This window comes from Actinia tenebrosa, unplaced genomic scaffold, assembly GCF_029948245.1.
Source record: "Actinia tenebrosa isolate PJP-AT-01 unplaced genomic scaffold, QUT_ActTen_1.0 PGA_scaffold3__52_contigs__length_22856419, whole genome shotgun sequence".
NCBI lineage: Eukaryota > Metazoa > Cnidaria > Anthozoa > Actiniaria > Actiniidae > Actinia > Actinia tenebrosa.
In genome coordinates this window covers 20452225-20463019 of record NW_028292580.1, presented here as the reverse complement: position 1 = coordinate 20463019, position 10795 = coordinate 20452225, and the positions used below count along the sequence as shown (strand labels likewise).

Sequence of the window (10795 nt, the reverse complement as noted above, 5' to 3'; positions counted from 1 at the left end):
CCATCAATCGAAATAAAAATTTTATTTTTGAAAACCTTATCAAGAATATTCAAATGGTTTTAATGACCATAAATGTGCTAGATCTAGTTAGTCTCCAACGCAGTCGCTATTAGTGTTGTATCACAACGCTCACTCGCCTAAGTAGCTACTTATGAGAGTGAGCGCTGTGTGATGACACCGATAGTGGCTGTGTAAGGAGACCAGATAAAATGCTGCATTTTTTGTTCAACTTTTTGGACAAAAATGTGTTAGCAAAATATTAATTATTTTTACAACATTATCTTTATCTTTTATAGATTGCTATTCTCTAATTATAAAAGAAACATTGCCTATGTCATTTATATCATCTTACATCTTTGCAAAGCGGTGTAAGAATAAACAGATTAATTTGTTCACTGCTCTGTTTACTATATATATATACTACAACATGAGTACAGTTATTAGTTTCCTCCTCGGCTGTCATTAGTTTTGGTTCCACCGGACCCTCACATGTCCTCTTCCTCCGCGTAGAAGACTAGTGTACACTGTATGATAGGATTTTCCAATAAAAGGCTTAGAGAGCTTTGCAAAAGTTGTACTTTTTATTTCTTAAATATGCCACAAGAGGAACAGAATATTGCAATGTGTAGGTCCAGAAATTATCCATACCCTCCCCACTGAGGAATTTTGAATTTTCCAAGGGTAGGGGGGTCTGAAAAACAAAAAAAATTACAGAGTTTGTATGGAAGAAAATTGAAATTTCTGGGGGGTAGGTTGGGTTTTTACAAAATTTCTGTTTAAAAATAATGTCCTTTATGTGAACAAGAAGTTGAAGATGAAAAACACTTTCTCTTGAAATGTCCCTACTACTCAAACAAATGAAAAAAATTACTACAAAAAATTGACACAATTACAAACAAACAATTGGAACTCTTAAGTGAAAACAACAAATTCCATTTTCTTATCAACCTGAATAAAAAAATCCAAAAAATTGTACCAAAATACATAATTATACAAAAGCCAAGAAGATGGGCAATGTTGCCACAGACAAAAGAGCTGGAAAGCTTGAATTACGACAAATTATCTAAAATACATCAAATGTAAATCAATTGTAATTATCTATTGCTACTTTAGAAATTGAAAAAATATCTTTATATATTTTTTGACTATTTGGGGAAAAAACACCTATGTACTTCTAGTATACAGTGCCAAATATTAATTATTGTTGTTGTTGTTGTTGTTGTTATTGGTATGGATAATTTCTGGAACTACACAATGCATAATAAAAGCAATAGCATAAATGTCTCCTTAACTATATAAAAGTATTCCATTAATTCCTGATTATCTTCAGGGACACTGTATAATTCTATAATTTATTATAATAATTTTAAATAAGAAAGTTAAATGGTTCATCATTTTATATCCCTGGTGATTGCTCTTCCATGTGTACTTGAGCCATTCTTTCAATGTCATCGAGACTTAATTGAGCCATCCAACTATTAAAATCCTGAAACAGAAAAAAAAGTATAAATATTAAGATAAGAATTATTGAGTCTTTTTTACAGTATTAATCAGTTGAATCTTTTTTTCAATCTAAGACGCCTTAAGAGACTCATTTCTAGGTTGATTCCCCAAATAAACATAATATTACCTAAATTGACTCCAACGAAGGACTAACGTCCGAAACGTCAGTCTATTATCTTTCGCACCTACGGTGATAAAATTATCCACTACGACACATTTGTTTCAACTAAAAAACACCAACGCAGTCCAAGCTAGTTCCAAAGGTAGTCATTATCATAATATTATCTATCTCACTAGGTATGTAAATTGGCTTGTTTATTACAAGTATCTCATGCTTTGAGGATTTTTTTATTTTTCTGTGGGTCTTCACGTTTTCCTCCTTATACAAAAAAAACTAACTTCTAAATAATATTGATTTGATCATGAAATAAGGCTGCCACATATGACACTGAACCTGGTGAGAGACAGCACATTAGCAGCAAACATCACCGCGCTTTCCTAAAGTTTAAATCTCAACCACCTTATATGAGCAGTGGCTGCTAATAGGTGGCTCATTAGAAGTATACCTTTGCCTGTGCTACCCACACATACCTCTCTAGACTTCTGTAGTACTTTTTCAGCATCTGCATCGCTGAAATGGCTTTTTAATAATGTCCGTAAATTCAACCAAAAATCTGTCTTGGAACATTTTGCTCTTAATTCAGAAACTTCAGATGACTTCTTGACAAACAAGTGTAGCTTTGCTCCATCAGTAACCTCGTAATCATGTAAGCAACAATTATCTGAAGTTAAAAAATAATAAATATGTCATATTTAACAAAGTTAGAGAGCTTCTTGAGTTATGTGACCCAGGCATGTACAAATGAGTTCAGAATCTTTTGATTGACTGAAGCTAAAAAGCTAGATATCTAGAAATTATGTGGATCCCATAGAAGCAGAAAAGCAGTAATACTCCCTTGTCTTTGTCTTTACGTGGATAGCTTTTATACCCAGTGGCTAACAAACCTGTGTCCCTCGTTCCTTGATCAAATTGGAATTTAGAAATTGATTTTTGTGGAGGGAGAAAAAGCAGGGAACCCAAAGAAAGACCCTTGAAGCACAGGAGAGAAGCATCAAGAAGCTCTGCTCACATACATTTCTGAGCTTGAATCCTGTAATCGAACCCAGGTCGCATTCGTAGGAGGCAAGTGCTCTAGCCACTATGTCTCCTCAGTGACACCTTTCCCATTAAACTGATGGTTGGAAATAATGCTTTCAACATGATCCTGGCAAAGTCCTTTGAGAATCACCAAGATCACCAAAGATTTTGTGCAAGAGAGATCTTGTCTGATCTTCCAAAAATCAAGATGTTCAACCTGTGCTGTTATAGTTCTCGGAAATTGATGTATCTTTTCTTGTATGTATCCATATGCATTTTTATTTGACTAGGGATTTATTTATTTTTTTATTTATTTAGCTTCGCCATTCAAACACCCACACATGAACCCACTCACACATACAAACACGCACTCACAAGAAAAATTACATACATACATAATGGCTGGGAAACCACTACAGCGTGTGCCAATTACAGTGGTCCCTCACATATATTAACATTAATTTAAAAAAGGTTCGTTTGAAACAAAGTTATTTTGCGATAACAAAAGCCCCTCACTTAAACAAAAAAGTTACTGCAAGAACAAGATATCTCGTTAGAGCTGTCTTAATCACATTTAGCTTGTTCCCTTAAGAAAATTTTACATCTGAAAAATGGGGGATTTATATTGACAACATTTTGATTGACAGCTGTCCAACTTGTGTGCATTAATTAAAGGTTACACATAGCTAAAACAAAATTTAATTGAGAAATATTTTCTGAATACATCTCTGACCTTATAGCAATCCACTATTTCCTGTCTGAGTATAAATGGCATCACATACAGTATTTTTATCTCTCACCCGCGAGGGTTTTCCCTCGATAGACAAGTCTTTGGTCATCAACTTCTACATTCATCTCTCTAGATACAAGTGCTTTTACAGATAATACAGGCTCTGTCTCAGATACCTACGAAGAAATAAAACATTAACCTTCCTCAATTTACTCCAACATTATTGAAATTATAATTTCTATAGATGTTTTTATTATTTTTAAATAAAGTGTCCTAAATTTCAAAAAAAAATTTGGGATGTAAACTCAGTTTGTAATTAAGCTTGAGATATTAGCTTTAATATTTTATAATTCAACGTGATAAAAAGCGATAATTTGTTACCTCTAGTTCTGTTTCTTGTCCATTAAGTATCTTTACTTTGATCTTCATTTTTTATCGGTAAAAATATATTTTTTACGTCTTGCTTCTTTGATTTTAACAGCTCAGTTCCTCTATCCAACTTCCTAAATGAAATCAGGGGCTTGGGTTTCGCGGCCTTATATAAGAGATGAGAGACTTGGACCACAGGAAGCCCAAATTAAGGGAATTTAGTGGGGAAAGTCGATGGGGGAAAGTTCGATCAGTGAAATGGTTTTTCCCCGCTCTAAATCGAGGAGAAAAGATATTCTACGCCTTGTAGAATCATGGTGCTAAAATGCACTAGTTTAAATCTTCTGAGAGGCTCGTTTTTGACAAAAAAGTTCCCATTAGTAAGGCAGCTTTATTTAGAGGGGCCGGGGTGATACGGAAGTCACATGCGACACCTGTGGCTTTCTGTGGTTACCGCCATTTTAAGTGGTCACCCATATTTAGGGTGGTAGGGGCGTGGACAGGATTTCTATTCTTTTCTGATCAGATTTACCTATATTTTCAATCTAAATCCCAAAAGGATTTTCTTGGTTGCACACGTCTAACACTTCTTGTAACATTGACTGTTTCAGCTTCTTCTTTCTCTGTCATCGTCTTCCTCACTATCAGTATAGTAATTCCTAATTCATGAGTAACAATGTCAGTTTCTTCGCCGCTATCCAAATCTTCAATATCCTCATTAATGTCCTCACATGAATTATCATCATCTTCAGTGTCCTCGCGTGAAGTACCATCTTCTTCATGCTCTTCCTCTGTCGTACTTGTCGTAGTATTTAAAAGCTGCATAGACAACTAAAGCATTTAATACTTGGACTTTCTCACTTTTGTACATTTTGCGCTTGAGCAGGTTGTGCTCTTTTTCTTTTTTTCTTTTTTCTTTTAAAAAGAGTTTCAAGACCGCAACCCTCTGCTTCTTAAGCATTCCGCTTTCTTGTATCTCTTTCCAGTCATAGTCTTCGTATGCTTTAAGTTTCTCTGCTTCCTTATATATATATAGAGAGAGAGGATATTACATGGGCGCGCGGAGATACGAAATTTATCTTCGAGTGTTGAAAAGATTTTCAACACGAGAAGATAAATTTCGTATCTCCAAGCGCCCATGTAATATTCTGTTTATTATATATTTATCCATAAAATCAACTTAACAAGCTTTTTATTAGCTTAAATACACATGGTAACGATATTTTCACATGTGAAAATAACATGTTATTTTCACATGTGAAAATATCAGTTTTTAGAAGAGGAGAAATATAGGTATTTTATGGATAATTATATGATAAACAAATATATATTTTTTCATTTGCCCTTTTATTTATTTATTTATTTATTCATTCGAAGGTATTGCTACTTCCTAACCCGATTCTCTGCATCTGCAAATTTCCTTGAGAAATTCAGATGATGATAATTATAATACTACTCTATTTTGTAATACCCCACCCTTTTTAGTTGTCAAATTTCATCAACAGCACACCCCCTTGAAGGAGCTTAAAATTATGTGACACACCCCCTGATTTTGCCCCCCCCCCCCTCCTATATATTATGACCAGTCCCTTATTATTTGACAAAGATACGCATTTATCGAGACCTGATCGAGACCAATTCACCACTATGCAATTTGTATAACTTTGACAACGAAAGGGCGCCAAAAAAATAGTAAAATAAATGTACTTCCGTAGCCTGTGAACTGCCAGAGTCCCCCTTCCCATTTCTTCCCCTCCCCCCCAGTCAGTCCCCTCGCAAAGAGCCATGTTCACAGGCTACTTCCCCGTTTGTGAACTAGACACATACTTCCAGCAATAAATTAAATTAAGATTTACATAATTATATGATAATACCGTGAAAGATCGCAATATAATCATGTAAATCTTAAAGATTGACATAACATGCTTGCGTGATTAAACAGTTGTTTATCAAAGCAAAACGTCTTGACGAGCCCACAGGCTTCCGGGTTTTTGGTCAGCGGACTGTCCCAAATTAAGGGATAATCCAAAACCAGGCTAAGGGATGCTCCAAATCAGGTTTTAGAGATACTTCTATAGTTCGGGTAACGGATAGCCCTAGCTAAATCGGGTTAAGGGATACTCCTAAATCAGGTGAATGGATACTCCTAAATCAGGTGAATGGATACTCCTAAATCAGGTGAAGGGATACTCCTAAATCAGGTAAAAGGATACTCCTAAATCAGGTGAATGGATACTCCTAATTCAGGTGAATGGATACTCTTAAATCAGGTGAATGGATACTCTTAAATCAGGTGAATGGATACTCTTAAATCAGGTGAATGGATACTCTTAAATCAGGTGAATGGATACTCCTTATATATAAATCGGGTGAATGGATACTCTTAAATCAGGTGAGGGGATACTCCTAAATCAAGAGAAAATTAACTAAGAGAAGGAATTCCCCCTACATATATAGATGATGTCATGAGAATATGAAGAGAAGGAATCCTCGTGCCCCATCATGTGCACACTTTGATGCTATTTGTAGAATCTAATCTAAAAATATCATCCAATGATATCATTTATTTGATCCGTTTGATTTTCTGCACGCGCATAGTACGCGCGCGCTCCACGCTGTTTGCTAACATCTTTTCGTGCTTTTCTTATGTTCGAATGTTCAAATCTGCCCTCAAGATGACGATGTAGGTTGAAAGCTTTGGAAAATAAATGTAAAAATGCTCTAGAAAGTTGAACTAATTACGACTTCAATTTCCTGTCGTATTTGCTAAGCTTTCGACGGGCACATTTATATTCAGGGCAGAGTCGTCGAAATAACAGAAAAACCCCAAAAACGTAAGCAAACAGCGTAGAGCGCACGCGCAGTAAATGCACGTGCAGAAATACAAATGGTTTAAAAATAGCATCAAACTGTGCACATGATGGTTACAAGGCTATATAGGGGGAATTCCTTCTCTTAGTTAATTTCCTCTTGATGATATGATGTTTTTAGAATAGATTCTAAAAAAAGCATCAAAGTGTGCACATGATGGGACACGGGGATTCCTTCTCTTAGTAGTCATATTCTCTTGCCTAAATCAGATGAATGGATACTCTTAAATCAGTTGAATGGACACTCCTAAATCAGGTAAAAGGATACTCCTAAATCAGGTGAATGGATACTCTTAAATCAGGTAAAAGGATATTCCTAAATCAGGTGAATAAATACTCTTAAATCAGGTGAACGGATACTCTTAAATCAGGTGAATGGATACTCTTAAATCAGGTGAATGGATGCTCCTAAATCAGGTTAAGGGATACTCTTAAATCAGGTGAATGGATACTCTTAAATCTGATGAATGGATACTCCTAAATCAGGGTAAGGGACACTCTTAAATCAGGTGAATAGATATTCTTAAATCAGGTGAATGGATACTCCTAATTGAGGTGAATGGATACTCTTAAATCAGGTGAATGGATACTCCTAAATCAGGTGAATGGATACTTCTAAATCAGGTGAATGGATACTCCTAAATCAGGTGAATGGATACTCCTTATTGAGGTGAATGGATACTCTTAAATCAGGTGAGGGGATACGCCTAAATCAGGGGAATGGATACTCCTAAATTAGGTGAATGGATACTCCTAAATCAGGTGAATGGATACTCCTAAATCAGGTGAAGGGATACTCCTTATTGAGGTGAATGGATACTCTTAAATCAGGTGAGGGGATACGCCTAAATCAGGTGAATGGATACTCCTAAATCAGGTGAATGGATACTCCTAATTGAGGTGAATGGATACTCTTAAATCAGGTGAATGGACACTCCTAATTGAGGTGAATGGATACTCGTAAATCAGGTGAATGGATACTCCTAATTGAGGTGAATGGATACTCTTAAATCAGGTGAATGGATACTCCTAAATCAGGTGAATGGATACTCCTAAATCAGGTGAATGGATACTCCTAAATCAGGTGAAGGGATACTCCTTATTGAGGTGAATGGATACTCTTAAATCAGGTGAGGGGATACGCCTAAATCAGGTGAATGGATACTCCTAAATCAGGTGAATGGATACTCCTAAATCAGATGAATGGATACTCTTAAATCAGGTGAATGGACACTCCTAAATCTGATGAATGGATACTCCTAAATCAGGGTAAGGGACACTCTTAAATCAGGTGAATAGATATTCTTAAATCAGGTGAATGGATACTCCTAAATCAGGTGAATGGATACTCCTAAATCAGGTGAATGGATACTCTTAAATCAGGTGAGGGGATACGCCTAAATCAGGTGAATGGATACTCCTAAATCAGGTGAATGGATACTCCTAAATCAGTTGAATGGATACTCCTAATTGAGGTGAATGGATACTCTTAAATCAGGTGAGGGGATACACCTAAATCAGGTGAATGGATACTCTTAAATCAGGTGAAGGGATACTCCTAAATCAGGTGAACGGATACTCCTAAATCAGGTTAAGCGATACTCTTAAATCAGGTGAAGGGATACTCCTAAATCAGGTCAGTTGATATACGTACTCCTTGTTCAGGTAAGAGATATAACTTCTGATTAGGTATAAGGGATACTCCTAGTTCAGGTAAGGATACTCCTAAATCAGAGTAAGGGATATCCTATAGGTCATAGACAAGTGATATACCTAGTACGAGATGATACTCAAAAAGAAACGATTTGCTGATTAGGACGAGTCAGTTGCTGCGCCATATGTCAAAATAGATGCATGAGACTGAACTCAAGATAAGTTTGAGGTTAATTTGTGTCTTTCTTCGACACAGGATACAAACGCGATTTGCTTCGTGGTACTTTGCTAATAGAGAGTTTTAGATTGACTTTTTTTTCACCCCGCAAGCGGCAAACGTGACCACGTTTTCATCGTTTTCCTGTACTTTACTTTACCTTTTACAAACCTTCTCGCCAAAGACAAATATTCTTTTGTTTTTCTACTATGCTTGGAATTTTTTTGAGATTCTTCTTAAGCTATTTGAAATAATTTTTAAATGGTCAACTGACGTTTCACGTTTGCCGTGAACGTAAATCTAAACTGAACTCTCTAGTAGTACTGATTACAAACGGCTGGTAACGCAGATTTTAAATGCGCTGCAGTTTTTCAATTTTCGAAGATTTATTAACGTAAATTAAGACATCGGATTTAAATCGATTGTTAAAGCTATGTAAAAAAAAATGCAAAAAAATTTCTTAGTAGGTCTAATTTTTTAATAAGTCTCAGGTCACCCATCCCGGTACTAACTTCGCTCAACCGGACTTGACTCAGTGTCATGATAAGGAAGCCTAAGCTTTTTCCACTGGACCACGGTTCCAGGTGAATCAGCATAACAATAGCCGTGAAAACAATGCACCGAATAGACTAGACCTTTTTAACAGTATTTTTTCAACCGATTCCGTGCGTGGCAGAGATGCAAGGGATTAGCCGATATGGTCTGGGGGCCGGCTGGTCTCTCCCCTGATGCTTTGGCTAGAACATTTTCTTGCGTAATTCGTACACCCAAGGGCAGAAGGATTTAATCGCCGTCAGGTCCGAAGTCCATACGCCGCCTCAGCTCTGCGGATGTCTCGGGGGTATGGCACAGTAATCGATTTTTTTTTTTTTTTTTTTGTCGGTTAGTTCGAACCCCATCGTATCCAGATAAGGTTTGCTTTCTTTTTTTTAATGTAAATTACTGTTAATCTTTTTCGAAAGAGTGACTACCTCAGTATTACTTTTTGGTCATCTTCAGAATTCTTAACAGGCAAGAAAATAATCTCGAGTGGAAAAATCAAGTGTATTTTCCTTATTTAAAATGCCTCCTGGGAACGGTCATACAATAAGAGCTTTTTATTGCTGCTCCAGCACATATTCTCTTTTCCAGCATGCATGTTGTTTCGATTATCGGCATTTTCTCACGTTTAAGTATTTGCAGCAATATCAGAATTCGCCTTTTTTGAGCTGGAAAAATGATTTTTTTTTTTTTTTGCACTGGAAATATGGGATTCAAAAATGGGAATGGTATTGAGATTTGAGCAAAAAAAAAAAAAAAAAAAAAAAAAAAAAAAAAATCTGGGACTATGGGATTTGGTCAAAATGGGGGCTGGGACTCATGGGATTATTAGGACCCCCTTCAAGACCCTCGTATTGGTATTATTTGTGTATTATGTTTCGCGTATTTGTATTGTATTCATGCATTCGTATTTGTATTTGTGTATATACACCTATTTCAGAAATCGTTGTCGCACCAAAAGCCTCAAGTAACAAGCCAAGACCGCAGAGAACGCCGGTACTTTTAGCTGTAATTAGTTTAATTTATTCATGGTGCATTTTCATTTATTGACTTCACAAATTGCTTCAAGCAAGGCTGCTTCAGATGATAATTAGTGGAGACCTAAAGCCACTTGCATGAACCATGAATAAATCAATTATAATTAAAAGTACCGACGTTCTCTGGAGCCTTGGCTTGTTACTTGGCTCTTGGTGCGACAACGATCTTCGAAATATTTGTATTTGTGTTTGTGTTTGTGTTTGTGTTTGTGTTTGTGTTTGTGTTTGTGTTTGTGTTTGTGTTTGTGTTTGTGTTTGTGTTTGTGTTTGTGTCTGTGTTTAAGTATTTGTTTTGTGTACTTTGGTGTCCTTTTGAGTGATATTTGTAAAACTAGGTAATCCGCCTGCACTCCTTCACACGCTTCAGAAGGACGCCTTCTGTCGATGTAATATCTAAAATAAGCTTACTTTGATGTCCTTTTGAGTGTTGTGATCTTTATAAAACTCGCTACAGCACCCGCACTCCTTCACACGCTTCAGAAGGACGCCTTCTGTCGATGTAATTCCTAAAATTTAATTCCTCGTGGTAGATCGCCTTTACTGGTTCATTTTAACTTGTCAGATTTTTAACTTTTTTGTCAGATTTTTAATTAAAAAAATAATTAATCTAATAATGCTAGCGCTATATAAACGATTATATGTAGAAAGAATAAAAAGGTTTGTTCGAGTTTTAAGTTTGGTTTGTGTTACCGTATGGATTGAGCTGGATTTTTAAAAATCAATGGAACTGCCGGCCAT

At 36.1% G+C, this 10795-nt stretch overlaps 1 protein-coding gene across 1 annotated transcript; it reads right to left on the bottom strand.

Moving 5' to 3' along the window:
• Positions 1 to 562: 562 nt before the first annotated feature.
• Positions 563 to 3898, bottom strand: LOC116297779 (ubiquitin-like protein 4A). The gene is made up of 4 exons (XM_031706069.2): positions 3753 to 3898; positions 3442 to 3547; positions 2095 to 2285; positions 563 to 1486 (listed from the first exon to the last, which is right to left on the bottom strand). Exons 1-4 carry the CDS (start codon positions 3798 to 3800, stop codon positions 1397 to 1399), a joined length of 435 nt encoding a protein of 144 aa, XP_031561929.2. The 5' UTR covers positions 3801 to 3898; the 3' UTR covers positions 563 to 1396.
• Positions 3899 to 10795: the final 6897 nt, after the last annotated feature.

Bases quoted from the DNA above. Each gene is read 5' to 3' on its own strand.
- LOC116297779 (XM_031706069.2), bottom strand. From the start codon at position 3,800: ATGAAGATCAAAGTAAAGATACTTAATGGACAAGAAACAGAACTAGAG. The intron at 3,548-3,752 runs GTAACAAATTAT...ATTTCTTCGTAG, and splicing joins GACAAGAAACAGAACTAGAG to GTATCTGAGACAGAGCCTGT. The intron at 1,487-2,094 runs GTATGTGTGGGT...TTTCTGTTTCAG, and splicing joins TACTACAGAAGTCTAGAGAG to GATTTTAATAGTTGGATGGC.